At 42.6% G+C, this 23858-nt stretch overlaps 1 protein-coding gene across 6 annotated transcripts in view; it reads right to left on the minus strand.

Moving 5' to 3' along the window:
* Window positions 1-16010: 16010 nt before the first annotated feature.
* Window positions 16011-23858, minus strand: part of ARHGAP6 (Rho GTPase activating protein 6) — a 316515-nt gene continuing 308667 nt past the window's right edge. For all 6 annotated transcript variants that reach the window (XM_063392827.1, XM_063392826.1, XM_063392825.1 and 3 more), the window contains 3 exons: window positions 20962-21224; window positions 18858-18938; window positions 16011-18079 (listed from right to left, as the gene is read on the minus strand). In XM_063392827.1, the coding sequence (XP_063248897.1) occupies window positions 17388-18079; window positions 18858-18938; window positions 20962-21224 (1036 nt within the window). In that variant the 3' untranslated portion in view covers window positions 16011-17387. The remainder of the gene's footprint in view (window positions 18080-18857; window positions 18939-20961; window positions 21225-23858) is intronic.

Consider the following 23858-nt stretch of genomic DNA (forward strand, 5'->3'; position numbering starts at 1 on the left):
AACCACACAGGGTTACAATGCAGAAGCTATGCTATGTTTGCTTAACAAATGAAATATAGATACTTAAATGAAAATTAAACAATCAAGATTTTGTTATTGTAGCAGAGCCAAACGAGTGTAAAAATCCATAGAATAAATAATCTGTATAATCCTCTGGTTAAAGTAATTCAACAGAGTAACTCATATCAACTCCAAGAATTTGCTTATGACTGTCTGCTTGACTAGGTCTCTGTCTTTAATTTAAACTGCAAATAAGATATGCAGTTATCTTCTGAAGGGCTTTGTAATCACTTTTCTCTAAATTGGTTGTAGGATTCAGCTGGTTCTTAATCTGGATGGGACGAGATATATCATACAGAGAACCTTGTTTGCAGTTTCATTTCAGATTTCTATAATCAATTTCTTAATAGGATTATATTCAGGGTTCATGCACATATCTCAGCCATGAGCCTTAAGTTTTCCTTGGTTGTCTGCTTTACAGCAACAGTCCTTCTGTGACAGAAAAAAGTTGTTTACTCCTTATGTATCTGTAACTATCAGCAGTGAGGGTGTCATAATGCTGAGCATGTATTTAAAATACTAAAAGATGGAAGAAAAGCTAGATATCATCTCCAAGCCAAGTGTACAGCATGAAGGAGAGATGCTCTGACTGCTTAGAAAATATTTAAAACTTTCAGAAGCCTAAAGTGTTAGCAGTCAAAGGGGGAAAATGGGAGTAAGCGGGATCACACTTCTCTGAAACTATTTCATTGTTGATTTTCATAAGAACCAGAGACACCTCTTTGAAAATTGTGATGGACACTGATTGTAACTGCTCCCTCAGCCTTCCTCAATCCCTGGAGGGTTGTGACAAAAAGTCCTCAGGCAGAAAACAAACCACATTGTTTGTTTTTGTTTCCTCTTTTTACAGCTCCTGTCTAAGTATTTTGACCCCCAAATTTTAAGGTTTAGAAGACAATAATGCTGAGGTTTTTATCTCTTTTTATCTCTTTCATTGACTTCATCTCCCCCTCTGGAGGATATCTTCTGTTAATGGGCCATTAAGGCTCACCAGTGACATGACACATTACACCATCCCATTGTGAGATGCTCCACCCAGTGGGGAGGAGCCAATCATTCTCTACCTAGATAAAAATGGGGACACAGGGACCCCAGACATCCTCTTTTCCACTGGATTCCCAGAGGAAGAGTGGGTTCATCTCACCACCACTGAACCTGCCTAGAGGATCATCTCTACTCCAACAGAACCACATCTGTCACTCTGGGAGGACTTATTTGGACTGCTTCCAACACCCTGGCCAAGAGGGTGTCAGGTCATATTCCTGACTCCGTCAGGGTTTTCTAGGACTTTTGTTTGTTTGCTTGCTTGTTTTTTTGTATTACTGCATTTGTATTTTTTAATATTCTTAGTAAAGGACTGTTATTCTATTCCCATATTTTTGCCTGAAAGCTCCTAATTGCAAAATTGTCATAATTAGGAGGGAGGGGGTTTTACATTCTCCATTCCAAGGGAAACTCCAGTTTTCCCTGACAGATACCTGTCTTTCCAAACCAAGACACAAGGCCTGGAGGCATCTGGTTCGCTTCCCAAGGGGACAGTCAGACCTGGGATGATGACCATCCATGGCTGCAGGGAGGGATTCAGGCTGGAGAGGAGTCACACAGCAAAAGGATGGGGGTAGAGAAGAAGACAAGTTTTGTGCATATGCAGTAAGGGCAGTAGTAACCCAGTGAGTGCAGGTATGGAGAGGTCAACTCTGGGAAGCTGTGCTAAGAACTTTCTTTTAAAATATCTGCCCATTTTCCTGAAGTCCTGATGACAGGAGAGAGTGAAGTAAATTAATCAGTCCTTCACTAAATGGATGTATTCCAGAAGTTCAAAAGGTTTTACCAGTTCATTGAACAAATCCTCATTTGCTTGGACATTTCCAGTCACTTAAGTTTAGAAATCCAGTCGATTACTAAAGGAGGAAAGTTGGATTATTCCTGTGCTCATCTTCCAGAACAAACTCTTGCAGACTATACTAAACAAACTAAGAGAGGGAAAACAAACAGAACATTAGAAAGGTTTGAAGTCTTTGTGGAAGAAAGGATCTAATCCTGATTTTGAGAATATTCTGACAGTAAAATAAGAGAAAATTATGCCTCCCTTTAAAGCCATTCTATACATTTTGTATTGTACCTATATATTCACTGGAAAGCATAACTGAATCATAAAAAATATGTTATGTGAAATGCAGAGTAAACTATAAATGAGCTGGTTAAGGGTTATATGTCTTATAACAGGGAGTGTTCAGTCTAGAGAGCTGTACGTTCAGCATGAACTGAGGAGAAAGGGGAAATGTGCATGTGTGCAGGCAGCTTTCATACGAGCACACCTGCAGCTTTGCTCCTGTGGCAAGAAGAGGGTTGGGTGGTGCACGTACCACACTGCATGGAGGTGAGGAAAGAGCAGGTGCTCAGGCTGACTACCAAGGCAAAGCTCCCAGAATTAAAAGAGGTGTTTTGAGATTTTTAACATTTGTTTTCTGCAGACAGGGTCTGAGGTGGTCATTTAAATAGAATTTTCAGCTTTGACCATACAAAGGTTGTTTAGTAGGGCTCCAGAAATGTGCACACACCTGTTTCCAAGGGCTTCAAAACTGGCACAGTAATACTTAAATCAGCTGGAAAAGCTACAGGATAAGGAAAAATCTCCTCAGGTTAAAGAACTGATACTTTGGTTATTCCCTCATTCCGACCCCAACCTTTAATTACCTACAGACATATACTATAGTCTACGACTTTATATGTCAAATTTGGAAACATTTCTCTTGCAAATACCAGTTGTTTCCTCCTCTTGATAGACTCGATTTTTTTTCTGCTAAAGTTTCATTGTATAAAGCATCTATTTTCAAGGGTCACTAACAATTTTAATATGATTTCCTTATACCTGCAAGTGCTTTCATCTGCATTCACACTAGTGTTCACAGCCAGCTCCAAATGCAGACAAGTTCACTGCAAGGCCTGAACATACTCAGTGTCTTCTATTTTTTAGTAAATACGGATTTCTTAACCATCACTCTTCTGCTTTTGAGGGCCAGATTTTAATGTTACAATAAAAAAACAGGTTAAAGGCTCACCTGGAAGAAAGTCTCAGTTTTCAGCATAAATTTACGTGGCCAACTTTGCAAATAATACCCTAGTGTTTCATGTGGTCTTGTTCCAAAAATCCTAGAGGGAGTTCAGTTGTTTCCACTTCAAAGAAGAAAAACATTTCATTGCCCTCTGAGATTTCTTACATATTATGTATAAGCCTTCAGACACCAAAATGAGTGCAGTGCATACAAAGTAAATTATGTATATTTTGAATTGTTGTGTGCTGTAAGTGACCATGAGAACTAACAAGAGGAGCAACTAACAAGCCCTCTGCTCCACCTAGGGTCATGCTTTTCTGCTTTCTTGAGTTCTTTCAGATTATTTAGCAAGGAACCAATTCAGAATTCACTGAATGGCTATGCCTCTAGGACCAAAATCTCAGCATGATCCAAAAAACCTGAGATAAGGAAAAGAAAGAGAGAGAAGATATTTTTTCTTTACTTGCAAGAACTCATTTCTCATGCAAGCCATAACCAGCATCTCTGTCCTCCTGAAGATACCTGGGCAACCCTGGCACAGCAGCCTGAAGGACCACACTACTGCTTTTATCCATCTTGCATCTGAATGAGCACTTTGTTACCTGGCACCATCACGTGCCCTGGAATGGATACTCCCAGATAAAGAGCCAGACTTTAGGCCAAAATAAAGAGAATCTCACCAAAACTTTTGGTTTCATTTTCTCAGAAATAATCTCGCATTTCATTTCAAATCAAGCAAACACTTGTCAGGACCTAAAAAAAAAATTAAGTCAGCACTGGTGCCCCCTCAAATACACACTCCTTCAGTCAAATGGTCAGGAGTTTTACCTGAAGCATGTAAAATTTAGTTCAAATCTCACTCTCTATGAAGGTTATTTAATTTTTATCATTTGCCTCCTACATGCCTTGTTCTTCAGGTGATAAAGGCTGTCTGGTCACAGTTCCCTCACTCTCTTGTTCACACCACAGAGCTTTGTGGAAAATTCTGGGCTACTGCCTGGAGGAGGGGCTGCATTATGTCTCACAGTCCCAGCATGTCTCACCTCTCAATACTGTTACCTACTTTTTTCTAATATCTGCACATTAATAATGGATGGCATAACACTACCAGGTCACCCTGAGGATCTGCCTGCAAATATCCTTTAGCCTTGCATTTCATAACCTGTCCTCAAAACAAGCTGGGATGGGAGGAGGAGGGGAAGGAGTTGAAACCCCTGCTCAGGAAGAGAAGATTGTCAAAACTTGGTCTTCCACATTCCTGCTGGACTGGCTATTGAGCAAATTACAGAGATGCCTGACTCCCTTCTATCCATCTAGTATAAAACAACAGAATGCACAGCAAGTTCAGACACATAGCTTTAGGGTGCCAAATCTGCATTTTTCCTTGGAGGAAATAATCCCTCTCCCCAGCCCTGTTTCCAAGGGGATTAAAAAGAATCTGTCAGCCCATCCCTTCAGGCTTGCCTATACAAAAGCAGCACTCCATAAGAGCATTTATCCCATGAGTCACAATAATTTATCCATTTAGTAAATAAAGTATGTTTTGGTCCTAATAAAGAACAATTCATAGCTAATATCTTTAAAAAGAACTTCTTATATAGTTCCAGAAAATAAGCCTGCAACTAATATCCTGAGTCTGAGAGTGTTACTAATCTTGCCAAGTCAATCTAGTACATTGCTTTAGAGAGTAAGAAAAATAATATAGACCCTCTGGGTGGGATTTCTTAAAATGTGTTCAGAGGAGAGCAGTTCTAGAGGCAGATGTATAGCAGGGAAAACATCCCTTCTCCTCTCTGGTTGCTGAGGAGAAAAATAAATTCATATTCCATTCCTGTCCCTCACAGCAGTGACACATGTGTGTACTGTAGATCCTGATGAGATAAAACCCTTATCTTCCAACTCCCCATCCTTATTTCACTGTGCTGAGCACAGGATGGCCCCTACAGCCAACTCCACACTGAGCAGTGTGAAAGCTTCTGGGGGTTCATGGCTGAGAAATGCAGAGGCATGGAAAGCATGAAGTATACAAAAGGAGAGAACAGAGAAACAAAGGTACACACAACACAGAGAAAACAAGGATTTTTTCATAAACAAATCTGTGAGAAGAACAGATGGATGGAAACACTAAACAAAGGCTGCAGCAACTGCCCTTGGTACAATGGGATGAGTTGTAGGGAGGAAGGCAATTTCCTGTAATACTAGTCCCAAGAGGAAATGGTTTATACAAAATCAGTAGAGCAAAGGACTTAACCACTTGCCCATCAGCTTTCTCTGCAACTCAGTACTAAAATGAGGGATCTTCAGGAAGGACTGGACTTCATCAACAAAGCATTTGTTAGCATTCCTGTGTCTGGCTACATCAGTGAGGGGTGCTGGGGCTCCATGTCATGAGCACATGTGCCACTGTCAGTCAGGGCAGCAAAAGGTCACTGGATTATCCTTTAGCTGAGACAGATTAAGCCAGAAAACACAGTACAGAAGGCCTTCAGTTGCTGCAGGATCATAGGCACTGATACCCAGTTTTTGGGAGGGAGCCCCAGAGATTTTGTGGAAAGAAAAAGTTTGTGGGGTGAAAGAGAGCAAGTAGGGATTTCTTTGATAGGGATAGGCTCTGAAAAAAATTAAAATGATAATTTGTCTGAGTAGGTTAAGCATAAGTATACAAAAATCTCCAAACTGCTATAGCTGTCTAGTAGAGGTCTAGTTATCCCATCACAGTACTGTGTGACCACAGTAGATTCTAATAGCCTGACTGAAAGCCATAGCTCATCATCCTCGTCAGAATCCCAGAGCTTCCTGACATAGTGATGAGCTGCTTTGGAATATCCATCCCGATGTTTTACATTGCAAAACATGCAGGGTAGCTCCCTATTTGGCTAGGACAGAGGGTGTTGGGATCAGCAAGGTTGAAATTGAACCTCCTGCCCTACCACATGTGCTCCCATATGTGCTCTTGTTTTCCATGATAGTGGAGGCCTTAGGAGCCACTAACAAAGAATAGCAACCCAATCTGCTTTTCCAGCTTCCAAAAGGGGAGATTTGGCAAACTGTGTGGATGCTTCCATCATCCCACTGATCGGGTTAGAGAGGTCTTCCCAGATCTTGAGAGAACAAGTTGCCAGTGTGCAATTCAGCTCTCCCAGGTGATGCCTCAGACACCACAGCACAATCAAGGGCAGCAGCACAGCTGGGATGCTACCAAAGATGGGGCCTTTGCTATGAAAAGGTTTAGGTCTTGAGAGAAAAGTAAGGCAAAACCCAAATATTTTGGATAGCTAGGGCAGCGGTGTCAGTTAAAAATTCTGAAAGCAGACTTTGTGAATTTTCATTTCCTGCTGCCTGAAATTTTACGGTATAAGAAGTCTTTTCTAGACTACTACATCACATCACAGGACACTCATCTGAGCCCACCTCATTCACTTTGCTGAGCATCTATCATGCAGTATGGAGGTAAATACTAAGAAACATTTTAGGATTGCTCCTGACTATGAGAACAGGCATTAGGATGTGGCCCACATCATGCTTGGGATGACAGAAGAGCTGAAAGGAGGGCTACAGTGTTGCTTTCCCCCAGGTGCTCTTCCAAGACATTGAGAAAGCACCCCAGCCACACCTGGGTCGGTGCAAGGGTTTGTCTTGTGATAATATGTGCAATGTCCTTATATGCCCCCTACAATACCCATGAACAGATGTCTAAAATAAAGGAAAGTCATTCTAATGGGCACAGATTACCTCTGATGTGAGCCATGAGGACATTTCTTGGAACACTGTGTTTATAACTCCATCAAGTGCTTCAGACACTGTCTGAAGAGCACACAAAGGTCGTGCTGCTGTTTCTGTCACCTCACACACACTTGCTCTGCACTTGTTCTTCTGACAGCTGAAATCGCAGTTCTCCAAGTGACAGTTTCTTGCATTCAGTCAGAAGAAATGGTCGGTATTATATGAGTCTGTTTGGCTTGCAGTGCCATCCTGTTACATGAATCCCCAAACAGACTTTCTTTGGCAGCCCACCATTCAGTATTCACTCCAGAGTGGCCCTGGTATTAAACATGTGATAACAACAAGTGGAAACACTGAAACAGAACTTAATGCTCTTAGAAAAGATCCCACAAACAAAGCTAATTTTATGTCTGTCTCTACAAGAGTTTAATGTTCAGGAAACATGAAAGGTAGTTTAGCCCCCTGACTGGCAGAGAGAGCTGGGCAATGAGACTTTCTCTGGTTAATCCCCTTGTGGGAACATGGTCCAAAACTCTCATGCTTTAAAGAAAAGGTCCACAGGCTCTGACATGCAACAGATATTTGAGTTTTCTGCTGATGGGACTTCTATCTTAATTTATTGAATAAAACTGTAAAGCTGAAAGGAAAGGCCTGTATGGATGCATTTTAAGAAAAGGGTTTTTTTCCTGTCTCCCTCCTCACTGAACATCTAGTTCACAGGGGACAAGGTTGGCAGGGTTCTGGCTGCAGCCATGAGGAACTCGGCCCAGCAGCCTGTTTGCTGGGTGGAAGAATGAAGGTATTCAGCACGGTTCTTGTTGATGCCAATGTAATGGGTTTACATCAGCACAATTGTGCAGTGAGCATAAACTTTCTAAGCAGAAAGGTCTGCTCCAGTTGCCCTTTTGGTGTGTTTGCATTGGCCTGCCAAATAAACAACATTCCCTGCTGGGTGATTGGAAACAAGTGTAAGAAGTCCTGAGTGTGAGATGCTAATCCTTATGGTATAATCTCATCCCTGCTCGACAAAGGCTGCTCCAATCCCTGGATCTGACAGGGTCACTCAGCAAAGCCTGTGGGTTGGCAGTGACAGCAGGATGCGTGGTCACTCTGAGATCCTGCCTGCAGCTGAGCCAGGGATGTAAAAATCCTGGGGCTCATGGCCTGCCCACCTACCCCCTGGCTCAGAGCCTTGTCCTGCACAAAAATTCCAGGCAGGGAGGAATGTGCTGTGGAGAGGATCAGAGACAAGAGAGGTGGAGACCCAGGGTGTGGAGACGAGTCCCAGGGCCCTGTGGAAGAGTCAGCGTGGCTCCTGCTGCAGCCACACAGGGCTGTGTGCAGCTGACACCAATGCTCCTCACAGCAGCGGTGAGGGTGGAGGGTGCTTGCTGCAAGTGAGGGCTGACTCCACAGCCCACCAAACTCCACCAAACTGCCTACAAAGATGTGGACATGCACCAAGTGGCAAAAGCATCATGACTGTGGATCATGTTTTCTTTTTCTCCCTCCCTTCTGTCTAAGAAAACTTCTAAGGTTTTTTCAGAGGTAAATACAAACTTGAGGGTCAGCACAAGGCAGCTTTTGGCTTTTGACATTGAAGCCAAACCTAGCCCTACAATGGACATGCAGAAGTGTTTGCTGTTCTTTTCTAATATGCAGCACTGCAGAGAAATGCCCTCCCTTCTGTGCCTAGGCAAGTTTATAGAAACACTAGGTATTTAAAAAAGAAGGGGAAAAAAAGAGGGAGGATAGTACTTGTTATTAAGTGATAAATGCAAATCATGACCTGGAAACTCTGATCTTGTCCTATTCCTTTTAGTTTTCAGGGGTTCACAGTGATTCACTGTGCATGTTGTGACAAATATCCACCAGAATTAGGCAGAAATTATCCACATTTTATTGTTATGATTGATATGAGCTTTGGTATAGCAGAACATGGCATACAAACCTTAATAGCATGGTTTTATTGTATTTGGTGCCCAAATTTATTTCCTTGCCTTATACTGCTCTCAGTTCTGTCTCAGTCCACTGGGTGGCGGCTGATCTGGAACTGATCATGGAACTGACATGGGGTATTTCTTACTTGCTGTAAGGAGAAATTGTTATGGAAGTTTTGGGGTTTTTTAAATCTTTTCTATGAAAAGGGCTGGTGGGCCTTTCTTTCTTCCCAGTCTCCTATGGTTACTTTTGTTCTTCCACTGCCATCTGCATCCCTGATGCTCCTTATCCATGGCCTTAAGCTAATCCCTCAATACCAGAGGAAACAACAACTACATGTTCTCTCTGCCCACTCCCTTAAAACACAGAGTACAAAACTGCCTGAGGCTAGTATGAATATTAACCCAAAAATCTTCTGAACAGCTCTCCCCACAGGGGAGCACAGGTTTCTGCTCCCTCTTTCGTACACAAGGCAGATCCCACATTCCCTGTGCACATGAAGATCAGTGAGACACAGGAGCAGAGCAGAGAAATACCAAATAAAACAAAGACCCCCACAGGAACCACAAACAGGACACACACCACAGGCACAGCTCTTGTAGCAGGGAGCTGAACACTGCCCTGCCCCGTCCCAGGGGGATGTGAGTACCTCCATTTCTCAGGGCTTACCTACAGGGACAATTGAATGACTCCTTGTGGGCAGGGGCAGGAGTGATGAATTTCCCCTACCAAATGAGAGGTTCCTCTGGAATCCCTAATTTCTTTTCAGCCCCTCCCCTTGGCACTTCTCCATTATTCTGCAAGAGGAGTGAAACAGAAGTTTCTGGTACCAGCTAGCAGGGGCTCATTGTGCAGCACTAATGCTGCTTCTTTCCCAAGGCTCCTGGATCAGCTTGTCTGGCTCTCAGAGAAGATTTGTTTGGTGTCTGAAGGTGAGTCTGAAGGTGTCCAAAGGGCTGCCTCAGAGTATGAGGCTTTCTATTTACCCCCAGCACAAAAGGTGGTGCTGGCACAGGGCACATGAAGCTCTCCCAAACTCCCTCTGCTTTCAAACACCATGGGCCATACCCATGTGCTCCAACCCCTGGGGCATTGGAGTCTCAGAGCAACACAAGCCAAAACAGCTCAGGCAATTTAATCTTCAGTGCTGAGCAGCTGTCCAAGGGTCCCACGGCATGGAAACTTCCACATGGGTGCCAAGTACTGGGCAGCACCACCTTCAGGTGTGCTTCCTTGTCCTTGGGGAAAAGAGATCAGCTTCTCAGGTGAGCTCCACCACCATCATGGGCTGTGGGACACACACACAACCTCCCTGCCCCACAGAATTCAGTCCAGTGGGAGAGGCTTGAGCAGGGTGGGACCTGAAAGTTGTGTGTGGTCCATTGAGAGTGCTGTGCAGCTGGACTGTGCCCACTAACCAGTGGGATGGGAAAACAAGATGAAAGATACTCAGAGCTTAAATACACCTGATATATCCCAGGAGTATTGTTCAAATCACCAGATGACAGGAGGGACATATTGAGGATTACTTCTTCAGTCTTGGCTAGTGCACAAGGCAGAATAAAGGAGCCCTAAAACCAGAAGAAAAGCCGGACAAAAGGCAGTGTCACTCTGTCCCTGCATTTGTGTAGCAACACCATTGCAGCAAGGCTCAAAATTCACACATATTCTCACCCTCATCTTCTCACTAGCACCAGGGTCAGACAGAATTACTCACAGTACCAAGACATGCAAGTTAGCAGGGCCTCATCACACCTGGGTCCTCTGGGCCTTGTTCTACTCCATCACATCAATTCTCAATGTTTCCAACTATGAATCTTGACTCTTTGAGGATGGGAACATTTGACATTCAGAAATTTCGCTGTTAGTGGCAGACATGGGAAAACAGCATTCACTTTGCATTACAAAATTTCTCTCTCTCCCTCCTTCTTTCCTTATTTTTAAAATTATCCTTGTTGTTCCTTTGAGAGGGCAGCCTCCCAGCTCCCTGGGTCCTACCACTTGCTTACCACTGTCAGAGCTATAAGCAATAGGTTCCTCCAAAATAACACTCACCCACTGGAAGCCCCAGTGGGATGAGGCTGCTACTCCAGAGCTCTCCTTTTTCTTTCAATTTTTACTCCTTTTTTCACAGACTGAAAAGTGGCTCATAATACTGCAGCTAGGGCTACTTGTGGTTTTTTAGGACTATTTCAGAAGGGCCTTCTTGCAACACTGAACTCTTTTAGGCCTCTAGCTCTCCCTGCAATCAGAAATAAGGCCACAACTACACAATGTCGATAGCACCCTGGGCAAAAGCACAGCTGGTAACCTTTAGCTGCTGTTCAGAGCTACAGAAATAGCCTGTGGGTGAAAGGAAGAGTTTGTTCAGCATTTCACCCTTTTAAACCTTTTTTTAGGAGAAAAGCCAGATCCTGCTTCCATATTCAACACTCCATCTCCCCAAAGTGATCATACGATTCTTGTCCTTAAGTGAACGGTGTGTTTTTGTGTGTTTTTACTTCAGTAACCCTGCTTGGCAGGTTACTGTGGGTATTTGTTATTTTCTGCATGATAAAGTGCTTTTCAGTCTGAAATCCATCCTTCCTTCCTTCCTTCCTTCCTTCCTTCCTTCCTTCCTTCCTTCCTTCCTTCCTTCCTTCCTTCCTTCCTTCCTTCCTTCCTTCCTTCCTTCCTTCCTTCCTTCCTTCCTTCCTTCCTTCCTTCCTTCCTTCCTTCCTTCCTTCCTTCCTTCCTTCCTTCCTTCCTTCCTTCCTTCCTTCCTTCCTTCCTTCCTTCCTTCCTTCCTTCCTTCCTTCCTTCCTTCCTTCCTTCCTTCCTTCCCTCCTTCCTTCCCTCCTTCCCTCCCTCCTTCCTTCCCTCCCTCCCTCCTTCCCTCCTTCCTTCCTTCCCTCCTTCCTTCCCTCCTTCCCTCCCTCCTTCCCTCCTTCCCTCCCTCCCTCCTTCCCTCCTTCCCTCCTTCCCTCCTTCTTCTCTTTTATTTTTGAATGGTGTCCCTAATTCACCTCTGTGAAGTTGAAGACAGTGATCAAGGTCAGGTGGTCTTTTCTCGTAATGATTGAAGAGTTTCTGTACTCTAAAGGATGCCTTGGTTGGTCAATAGCCCTTTTTCAAGGCAGACAAAATTTTGATTCCTATGTATATGATGCAGAAAGAAATATTTTCTTCTCAGGTCCATGGTGGGTTTTTTTGCTTTGTTTTGGGGTTTTTTTGGGGTTTTTATTTTGTTTTTTGTTTGTTTGGTTGGGGGTTTTTGTGTTTTTGGTTTTGTTTATTTTAATTTTTGTTGTTGTTGTTTGGTTGGTTTTTTCGGGGTTTTTTGTTGTTTTTTGTTTTTTGCTTTTGTTTGTTTTGTTTTGTTGTTGTTGTTTGGTTTTGTTTGTTTGTTTGTTTGTTTAATTATAGCTCATAGCTGTGGTTGGAAGTAGACAAAGGGAAACGGAACAGAGCAAACCCAGCAAAAGGAAATGGTGATTGAAGTGTCTATTCATGTCCCCTTTGTTCAAAAGAGACACTGCTAAAAGTTATTCTCTTTTATTTAAAAGTTTGAATAATCATTAGAAGAGTGCACAGAGTCTGGTTTGAAGTCCTCACCCAGAGAGTGACAACCACCCAGCTGGAGATACTGCTCTCACCTGCACATGCTTTCACCCCTCTCAACTACAACTTAGGAGAGAAGTGGATCCTCTTTCCTCCTCACTCCTCCCTACTTTCTCCTCTTTTTGATCCTAAAACTCCATTGGTAAAGACCTTTACTTTCGCAGCAGAAGAAAGAGAATTAACACCCATCTTTCAGAAGGAAGATTTTATCTGCTTGCCTCCATTTGCCAGTGCCACTTGGGAATCAACAGAAGCCACCTCCTTGCTATATATATAAAATTCCCAAAATAGGTTGCTTCCAGAAATCATATATTAATTTTTTAAGTCAATGAACAAATTCCTTAAACCACAGTCTGTTCATGAACACTTTCACTTCAACTGGAAACAGAGTTTTCAGTGAATAACGAAACCCAACTTAAAAACCAACCAACCAATGAGCCAGTCACACAACAAAAAAGGTGAAATTCCAGACCAGGCAGCATCTCCCCCTCACTTTGCAAAAAGCCTGTATTTCTCACAGAGCTCCCAGGAGCAACACTGACTCTGCCCCACTAGTCCCAGGTTCACCTAGGAACCCCAGTGCTGAGGCCTCTGAGTAAATGTCACTTTTCCTAGGAGCTGGAAACCACTTGAACATTCACCATCCATTTTCTATTTTACTAGACCCTCAGGGCGGGATTCATTCCAACAAATTTGGAGGGCTACCATATTTGGGTGACTTATTTAGAATCCCTTTATACAGCTGGAGAAGGAATAACTAGGCCCTTCTAGTAACCAGCCCCTCAAAAGAGACTGTCCCTCAAAGAAAGACACGTGTAAGCGGTATCAAGGTGGCACAGAAACACCTACCTCTTTCCACTGAATAAAAAGGGAGCCTGTGAGTAACTTTTCCAGATGCAGATACCATCTTTTGAGATGCTTTGCACTTCAGAAAAAATAAACTGCTATTCTCAGAGACAGTGTATTTTATGACCCAGTAGCCTGAGCCTGCAGCACTGTGTAGCTGCAGATACTCTCCATGAGTGTAGCACACCAGTGCTTTGCAGTGATGCAAAAGGACTTACTGATGTCAAAATACTCTTTAATGTAATTGAGAACCATTTCCACTGCTTTGCAGCTCTGTGAGATTAAGTATTGCACAATGAGCTACTATTTTCTTTTATTTTAATTAATGCAAAAAGAAGGGAGAGAAAGAGAGACAGAGAGAAGGAGCAGAATGGGGCTCAAAAATTGTGTGTTTCCCAGAGGAGAAAAAAGTCCCTGATCCTCTGCCAGACCAGCAACACAGGGCAAGCTGGTGCTCCAGAAAGGCTGGAATTGAGATTTCTGACCTCAACCAATGCCTGTGAAACAACAAAACCAGTGAAAAAACAGGTAACACCTCCCTCCCCACATCATACAACCACAAATTCCAGTGCACTGAACCTCATCATTTCAACAGCAGAGAAGTTCTCAGTGGCATTAATCTATGTCATGGTGGCAGCAGCTGGGTTGGCTCAGGTTTGTATCTCCGAGCCACTCTCAAGTGCTTGGCTGGGCTCCTGCCTGCAGGTTGAAGCAGCAAGGCTCAAGGTTGCTTGAGCACCTGACAGAGGAGCCAGTCCCACCCTTCTCCTTCCCCCCATCCCTGACCCTGTCCCTCCTCCCCTGTGCCCACCACTTGTGAGAGCCACCAAGCCACCTAAATTTTATGCAGTCCTTGCTCAGGACAAGTTTCAGCCAGATCAACAAGCCCTGGAACTCCTCCCACCACTCCATGACCTAGTCTGAGGGTTGGGATAGAAGCTGGGGAAGAGGGAGAAGGTGCTGACCCTTCAGCTGAGGAGCATGGTCCTAGAATGCACAATGCAACAGTACCAATCACATCTCGTTTTAAAACATGGCAGCAACAGTAATCTTTAAACTAGTATTTTAAACTCTGTCTTCTCTTTTTGCCCTGGCTGACAGGTTTCTCTCCACATCTGGCTTGCACCTAGAGCTGTACTGAATCCTTGCATTTCTTGTTTCTGCAGCAGAAGTGCAACTCCTCCCCCATGGGCAACTCGCAGGCACCCTGTCCTTGGAGCACCCACATCCCATCTCTCCTGGGCTCACCTGTGGGTGCAGCACACCCCTCCTCCCAGCTGGGAGACTCCTCCTGAGAGGGGCAATTCAGCCCGGGAGGGAAAGTGGTTTATTTACAACCCTAGGTGTGAGCCAGTGTGATGTGATAAGTGATTGGAGGGAAATCGAGTTCGCCTAGAGGCCTCAAGACCTCCAGAGGGGGCCTTCTCTATCACTCTTCACTAAAGCACAGGCCCATTTGCTAAGACAGGAATCTTCCTCCCAAGGGAGGGAGTCAGAAAAAAACTTTGATTACCCTCACACTAGAGACTCCCTGTAAAACGAGTTTCATGGTTTTCAAGAGCATGTGTCATAGGATCATTTAGAGATCTAAAATGGGATATCCCATAGATCTATCACCTAACATAAAACTAGACACAAGCTTTCATAGCTATCTTTCTTGTGAAATAGAAAAAAAAAAAAAAGAGGCATATAAAAAAAAATATGTCACTGATTTCAGTCTTTCTTGGAAAGAATTACAACAAAAACTTACATTCTTAACCTGCTCGTGATCATTTTACTCTGCCCTGTTCGAATGAAAATTACAGGAAGGATGTAGTCTTGCCAAGTGTTACTTTAATTTATTGGAATTTATTTTGCATCCCTTCTCTTCCACATGACAATCTATTGAAATGTGTGCACACAAGGCTGTCCTCCAGCAGTGGTCTTGTCTTTTGTCTTGCCTTTTCTTTTCATCTTTTGTTGCATAAACTCTATGTAGATGGTAATATACATATATATATATATACACATATGGGGAGAGGGAATGGCAAAAGGCAGTGTCTTCATAAGGCTGAGTACTCCTCAGACATCTTTCATTAAAAGGGTGCAGGTGCTCCTGTATTTAGAAGGGTTTAAAATGCAGAGATGGACATCCAGTGAGTACAATATCTTCTGCAGCACGATTTACACTATGACTGGTTTGAGGACTATTTGAGAGCTAATTCCCTATACCAAATCTGTATCAAGCCTGGAATAACATTGAAACAAGACCAAATAGTGAAGATTGTGAGAGCTCATTTTTGTCTGTCCTTATATTCCACAATCATTTTAATTTGGGGTGGACTGCCTTTTATTTGGAATAAATTGACACAGAGCTGCTGCAACAAGGGACACACAAGAACCTTTTCCTATCAAGTCTCATACCATGATAGTATTTGGAAAAGCTTTGAAACTACCACAAAAGAATGATATTTATTCTGCATAAAAAGAGCTATAACAGTCAAAGGCCAAACCTTGCCCCTTTCTACTTAGGCTCGGTGCTTTTATCTTGTAACTTTACTTGGAAAATGGAGATATGATGAGAAATGGAGATATGAGGGGAAGGACTCTTTATATGATGGATTTTAAACCTCACACTAAAGTAAAACCTTGAATCTTGAATATTTAAGTTGCATTTGAACATGGCCCTTAAGCTCCTATGCCTTTTAGATGTTTTTGATAGAGACACTCAAGAATGTAATAAAAACACATCAATACCCCGTAAACCTTACTTAAAAAAAAAAAAAAAGAGCAAAAAATATGCTCATTGTTTTACTTAGCCTTTTATTCCATCATTATGGCACAAGATAGAACTTAAAGACAACATCACTGAACAAGTCTTCATTAAAATTAAGACTGACATGTTTTATAAAATTCTTTTGATATGACACACTTTTCCTCACGGAGTGCTGAGAAGGAATTCCTCTGGAACGCTGCAGTACATTGCCACCCGCTGCCCACAAACGGCTCTGCAGCTGAAAATCAGCGTGTACAAAACAGCAACATTTAACACAAGGCAACACACAGCCACCGAGGAACTGTGACTGACCCGCTCTTTGGCACAACATTTATAGAAACACAGTTGTGAGCTCCTCCAAATGTCACGTTCAGTTCTGAAACTCTACCTGACCCCTTTTTATGTCTCTGTCTGCATTTCTTTCCTTTCTCTTACTTTCTTACTGCTGGAGCTTTGGTATTTCAAAGGAAAAGCCATTTTATTTTTCAGTGTTACGCATCTCAATTTATTAGGTCTGGTTTTCTAAAATTTGGATTCCAGTTTATTGTTTTAAAACAATACATAAAATCATACATTTATAAATATATATATTATATCCTGCATATATAACATTGGTTTTCCTTTAGAATGGGAGGGCAGACTTTGCACTACATACTTCGTTAGTTTAGGCACAATGTTGTTCTTAGATTGTCTGAGCTGCTTCCTACCAGAATCTAAAAAAATACTTTTACAATCTTGTGTCAAATTTTAAAGTTTTATTCAAATATATGTATAAGAAAAAATATTTTGCATTTCCCCCTCTATGCTCACTACTACCCTTATAAAATATATGGCTTTTCATGTTCCACTTTATTTTAGTGTTTTTCAAAAGGCAGTGAAAAGAAGTACAACTTTCCCCTTTAACAGCTTTTTTTTTTTAATATATATATAAGCACAGAAACCAGCTTGTGCACTTTCTATAGAATTCCAATGCATACCATGGTAATGTAAGTGCAGTGATTTTTTTTAAAAAGCAGTCACGATTGATTGACATCTGTATATGAAAACATAAAATGATTATCATACAATACCCATTACAGAATATACAATCATCAAAACTGCAGATATATAAATACATTTTTAGCAACATCAAAGCAACAGTTTTATCTTATACACAGCATATGCATACAGAGATATCAAACGAAAGTTTTCACCTTCTTTTTCCTCAAAAGCTTGCTGAAAAACAGGAACATACTGTATTTGTAAATTAACTGCTTGACAGTGCTGTTGAGAAATTAAAGTGAACAAAGTTTTAAAAAAGTATATGCAATTCAGTTGGTATAAACAAACACGCCCTCCCTGTTTTCCAATGTCACCGTTGTTTTCCCATGAGGTGTGAGTATGAGCGGCAGTTCCACAGAGTCAGATCATACAAGGGTTTCTGGGAGGGCATCAGGGTTATCAGCCGATAACAGCTCCCAAATCTGCCACCTTTCCCTTTGCCACTCATTCCAGTCCGCCTCTGAAACGCTTTTACTGTTCTGGCTGTGAGGTGCTGTGGGATAGTCGTGACCCGCTTGTGTGTGCGGGGCCGGCTGCTCCTGCCTGGAGGCGGCCTGGTCAGGGGCTCTGCCCGGTGGCCCTCCCGCTGCTCCCGAGCCTTTTTCTGGGCGCTGGAGTCTCCACAAGGAGTGCAGCGCTGAGGAAACGCCGGGCCGCTGCGGCACGGCAGGGCTCGTTTTTGCCGGGCCTGGGTAAGGGGGTGGCGGCCGCTCTTTCCTGTAGGCGGGCTGGGCCGCGCTTTGGGAATAACCCGCGTTCGAGGCGTGCCCGCCGAGGTCCTCCACAGCGCCCAGAGTCAAGTGCTGCTCCGACCTGGAGTGCGGCAGGGCCGAGCGCCCGCAGGCAGCGTCACCCCGCGGGTCAGCGCACAGCCGAGCCGGCGGCTGGCACTCGGCAATGGCCGCGCTGGTCTGGCTCCTCCGCATGGGCTGCCGGCCGCCGGCCGCTTCCGAGGAGCCGCCCTGGCAGCGAGGGGAGCCCGCGGCGAGGTTCCCCTGGGAAAGAGAGCACTGTCCGGGGCGCAGCGAGCTGCTCTCGAAAATGTTCCCGTGAGAACCTGCGGGAGAGGCAGAAACGCAGCCTGAGTCTGCAGAACAGCTCATGTGGCACTCAACAAGCTACTGCTGTTCCCTTGTACCACACTGCAGAGGAGGGATGGGGCTGAGACAGGCTGGGAGAGTTGGGCTGTTCAGCCTGGAGAAGAGTGCATGGAAACCTCACAGCACCCATCAGAATCTGCAGGGAAACCAGAGAGAGACTCTTCATCGGGAACTGGAGTGACAGTACAAGGAGTAATGGGTACAAACTGGAAGAGGGGAAATTCAGGTTAGATATGAGGAAGACTTTTACTGTGAAGGTGGTTAAACACTGGAACAGGTTGTTCAGAGGGGCTGGGGATGTCCCAACCCTGGCAGTGTTCAAGGTCAGGTTGGTAAGGCCTTGAGCAACCCAGCTTATTTGAAGTGTCCCTGCCCAAGGGAGGGGGGTTTGGATTAGGTGATCTTTAAGATCCCTTCCAACCCTTATCACTCTCTGGTTCTATGATTCTATGGATTCTATAAGAATTGAAAACTATTTCTTGAAGTGATTTTAAAACTACTTTTTAAATTATATTTGACAGTTTGAAATGTTGCTGTTTTCTGTATTCCACTGAATACAGAAAAGTATAACCACTGTGCTCCTCTGTATTCTACTTAAGAGTCACCTTTTAAAAGTCTAGCTCTGGACAATGTGAATTCTCCTACTGGTTCCACTGTGATTTCTTGAAAAGAAAGATCACAAGAATGGGTTTTTCCTTTGCTAGATTCAGGCTTTAAAACTGAGAAATTACTGACCTGTGATTACTGGATCCTTGCAGCCGCTTTTCAGTGTTGAATGCCAAGTGCCCCAGATATCAAAATGATCTTCAGAAACATCTAAACAGCAGTAGGAGCAGGGAAAAGATGATGAATCAATCCTCTTAAAGATATTATTTAGAAATATACAAACAGAAAGGTAAAACCTTATGTAATGTATCAGAGTCATTAATATCCAGTGGCACCTTCACTGTGTACCTAACATGAGCATCTCACATGTGAGACCCCACCCGGAGCACCGTGTACAGTTCTGGTGACCCCAACATAAAGATATGGAAATGCAGGAAAAAATCCAGAGGAGAGCTATGAAGCTGGTAAGAGGACTTCTCACACAGGCTAAGAAAACTGGGGCTGTTCAGTCTGGAGAAAAGAAAGTTGTATGGAGACCTCGTTACAGCCTTCAAGTACCTGAAGAGGGCTGACAGGGAAGCCAACAAGGGACTCTCCATCAGGAACTGTAGTGATAGGACAAGGAGTAATGGGTGCAAATTGAAAGTGGGGAAATTCAGCTTAGCTATTAGGAAGAAATTTTTTACTGTGAGGGTGGTGAGGCACTGGAACGGGTTGCCCAGGAAGGCTGTGGATGCCCCAACCCTGGCAGGGTTTGAGGCCAGGCTGGGGTAAGGCCTTGAGCAGTCTCATGTAATGGGAGGTGTCCCTGCCCATGGTTGAGGGGGTTGGGATTGATGATATTTAGGGTCCATTCCAACCCCTTGACATTCTTTGATTCTATGTATTTGCTCACAGCTACTTGTTTCAAGATCAGATCCTGCAATGAATTCAGTGAGCTCTGTATGGGCAGGGTGCCTGAGTTTGCTGAGTCCTCAAGTCCTCTGCCTCACTGAAGTCAGAATTTGCACAATTCTCTGGGGAGGATTTGGTCCACAAAAGGTAATTTCTGGCAAAGTTCCCTCAGGCAGCCCAGGGGTGCTCTATCAACTCAAGGCTGGCCATCTTAACCAGAAGTGCAGCCACAGAACAAAGACTTAATGAAATGCAAAGGTATAAACAGTCTAATTCCTTTTCCTGATTCCACTAGTCAGTAGAAGAATTTGTCATGGTCCAGTATCTTTGTGATGCATAATAAAGCCCAAAAGATGGTTACTATGATAAAACTGTACGTAATTTCCTGTTCATAACTTAATAGAAATCTGACCAAATTCTTAAACCTGTTCAGAGATTCAGATGTTGAATACAGAAGATAAATTTCAATTGGCATTTATAAAGCATATAATTGAGATATTAGTCTAAATCCCATTAATTCCAAAGGGAATTAAGTGCCTAGGCAGTACATCTGAAATTAAGTGGTTTTAAAAATACCACCAAACAGTTATGTGCATCCCTAAGCATTGAACTTAAAGTTTGGCTCACTAAGTATAAATTTCATGGATGACAATCATTTTATATATTTATAAATATATATTTTTATAGGAAAAGCATCCTGAAGTGCTGGTGAGCTATTAGTTTAAAAAAACACAGTGCTTTACCAAAGAAATCAGATGTGCATGTATGCACTCCCCAGGTAATTATGGAAATTTCCATTATTATGGAAATAATGGATCCCTACACTAGTATTGCTGGGTGTGCAATTGATTGCAGATGTAAAGCTGTGCAGCTCAGCTACATTTTCCAGTGAGAGGGTGTTGAGGTCATTCTTTACAACTGGAGAAAGTTTGTGTGTCAAACCTTAAAATCTCAGCTTTTTCCAAAGCCTGGACTATAACCTTGTAGGTATTAGTCTCATGGATCAGGACTAGACTTTGCCACGCTGTCGCAGACAGGCTGAAAAATTAGTCATAAATAGTTCTATTTTCCTAAATAATATCTCCAAGTTTTGAGAAGTGCCATACCAGGACTATCCTTGGTTGAACCAGTTGGCTGAACCAATGAGAAGGACTCAGCACAGATCCTTTTGGGCTCAATACAAAAAAAAAAGGTATTGGTCTGTCATTTTTTATAAGGTTATTTACACTATTGCTCCTCAAATCCTGGTAACTGATAACACAAATCCGTCACTTTTCAATTATTCCGGAAATCTCCATCAGTCACTGAGGAGGAGGAGCACAAGCAGAGTGCACTGTACCTGTTCCAGCCTGCGAGGCAGGAGAATTCTCCTTGGGCTTGGTTTGCAGGTGTCCAAGCAGCGTGTACTGCTCAGGTACCTTGTACAGCTGATCTGGGCTGCAGGCAACCTCCTCCTGCATGGCCACCAGCGAGCGCTCCGACAGCACCGGGGAGTTGTTGTCATAAGGGGAGACATCACCACTGGAAGCTTTGTTGGAGTCTGTGGAAGAATGTCTTTCTCCTGTGGAGTAGGAACCTTCTGACCGCAGCATCTCAGGGCTCCTGAGAAATTTTGATGAACAAACTACTGTTAATAAAAAAATGCTCCATGGTCACAGTTACAGGTGCAGTTTGACATCAAGGCTAGGTTGGATAGGGCTCTGAACAATCTGGTCTAGTGAAAGGTGTCCCTGCCCATGGCAGGGGGTTTGTAACTAGATTACTTTTAAGGTCCCTTCCAACCCAACCATTCTATGAGTCTATGATCACACAGATAAAATCAAACACATGAGAATGGTCACAGCTGCTGAAATGAAAACACCTCAGAAACAGTTACTGAGATGGATTTTCCATGAGTAAAACTTTTGCCATGAAGTGGCCAGCAGAGGCCACTCAAAATCAAAAGATGTTGCTGTCAAGAACAAAAAAACAAAAAATCCACACAACTGTACAGTAAACCAGAGAAAACTAAGCAGTGAATCAATTCCTTATGTTACCTTGACAATGTACCTTGTGGCAACAATAAAGCTGAAGCCACGATAGGGAAGATTAATTTAATGCTAAAGCTATATGCTAAAATAAATTCTTGTATTCCGAAGTTTTACATAGAGAAATCAAGCACTCAGCTTGCCTTTCACACTGTGAGAATGATCCTTTTCTAGAGACATGAGAAGTAAATATTCTACAGGGGACAAACAGATGTCTTTACTATACTTATGACTGAGGCATCAAACAACTGGTTCTGCTGATACCTTCTACAGCTTCTTTTACCTTTTTACCTTCACACCACTAACAACATGAACTGCCTTTAATTTTGCCAAGAAAAGGCAAACACAACTCCCACCTAAGTACAGCCAAAGGTCAGAGAGACAACTAGTTTTTGCAGTGTGCTGAGAACATTGATGGAGATTTCTCGAACCATCACTCTTTGCCGTGCAGGTAGGAGGCAGGCTGTGAGTCACTGAATATCACACAGAACATGCAGAACTACTCCGTAAATAAACTTTTTTTCCTGTTGCTCCTCACTAACTTGTATTTCTATTATTAATTTTTTATTTCTCTGCACCTTTGTTTCGTAAATCCTTATCTTTTGCTTTTCTTGAGTCAAACACTTATTTCAGCGACCTCTCGTTAACAGCTGTTCTAATTAAATGTGATACAACAGAGGCTCATTCCTGTAAATGTCTGAAAATGGCCAGCCCTTCTCATAGTCAAATCCAAAGACAGCTTGAACGTGGTGAGCAGGCAAAACTCATTTCTCGCTATGGAACAGTAACCCTCTTTCTAGACAAATAAAATAAAACTTAAGAAAGAAAATAAAGAAAACACACAGCTAGCCACAGCACAGTAAATATTAATACAGAAATAATGACAAACCTTAACACCACTTTCTAGCTGTTGTTTTTTCCCTAGCTGATTTACATATCACATGTCCCAAAAAATAAAATATATATGATCAACAGCATGATTATTATGTTATTCAATATTCCTATTTTTTTCAGTATGAAAGCTACCATAAAGTGTTGGCCATTAATTAAATAAAATTACTCCTCAGTGACTCGCAGTGACAAAACCATTGCTGGAGTTTAGACCAAGGCAAACTCAAAAAACACAGCTGCCATTTGCAGAGCTGCTCTGTCACAGGCGTCCCAGAGCAGCATGGTAAGGCTGGGGAGTCATTAAAAAACAACAACAACAACAAAACCCTCAGTAACATAACTTCTCATCTAAACTTCCTCTCTGAACATGAGTATTTCAATGTAAATTAATCTATAAACAGACAAACACTGAAGAACTCTAATTTTTTAAGTATGCATAGTTCTATCACTAAAAAATTTTTTTTCTTTTTTTTGCCACTTGCTTCTTTCTTTCTGTCCTCCTAAGTCCTAAAAACCCTTGTGCAGTGATATGACATTTAAGCAATGTCTTGGGATTTTCAGGAGAACCAGAAGGACCTCTTAGGAAAGGGGAGAAATGTTGGTATCTGCAGGTTTCCTATGACCAAATGTCCTTCTTTCCAGCCTCCTAGATTGAATGTCCTCTAAACAGTAAGGTTTATTGCACTTAAGTCTTCACAGCATCATAACCTAACTGTGCTGCACAGGGCAAAACCAGAGGTAAACCAGCCCTTAGCCATGGCAAGGTAACACAAGGAATAAGGGAAATGGAAATGGAAGAATGTGGGAACATAAACTTGAGCTTTGTGAAACACTGATTTCAGGTCTTACCTTGAAAGATCTCTTATAGTCTACCTCTTCTCAAGACAAAGCTCCTGCTAAAAATTTACCTGAGTGGAAACTTTCATATCTTTCAAAATATTCAAACATTCTGTGCTTCTAAACTGATTTACAGTTTTGGCTGTTAAGTCCATACTATTTTTTATATACATGTATAATATCACTTTCAAAGCTGTTTAGGCAAAATAGCTTTAAAAATTAAAGGAACTGCTGTGGACTCTGTCAATCTTACTACAAGAAACCATCAAATTGGATTAAATACTTAAAAGCAGGAAATTGAACTCATACATTTGCAGCTTTGTATCATAAACAAAATAAAACAACTTACAAGAAGATTTTGGGTTGCTTCTTTGCAAATAAAGAACAAATTCTCACAAATCCCTTAAAATGCAAGTTTTGCATCTGTTTGCCTTACTGATCAAGTTCATTAGCAAATGGATGTTTACTACAATTCAAAACT

This window comes from Prinia subflava, chromosome 3 (assembly GCF_021018805.1).
Source record: "Prinia subflava isolate CZ2003 ecotype Zambia chromosome 3, Cam_Psub_1.2, whole genome shotgun sequence".
NCBI lineage: Eukaryota > Metazoa > Chordata > Aves > Passeriformes > Cisticolidae > Prinia > Prinia subflava.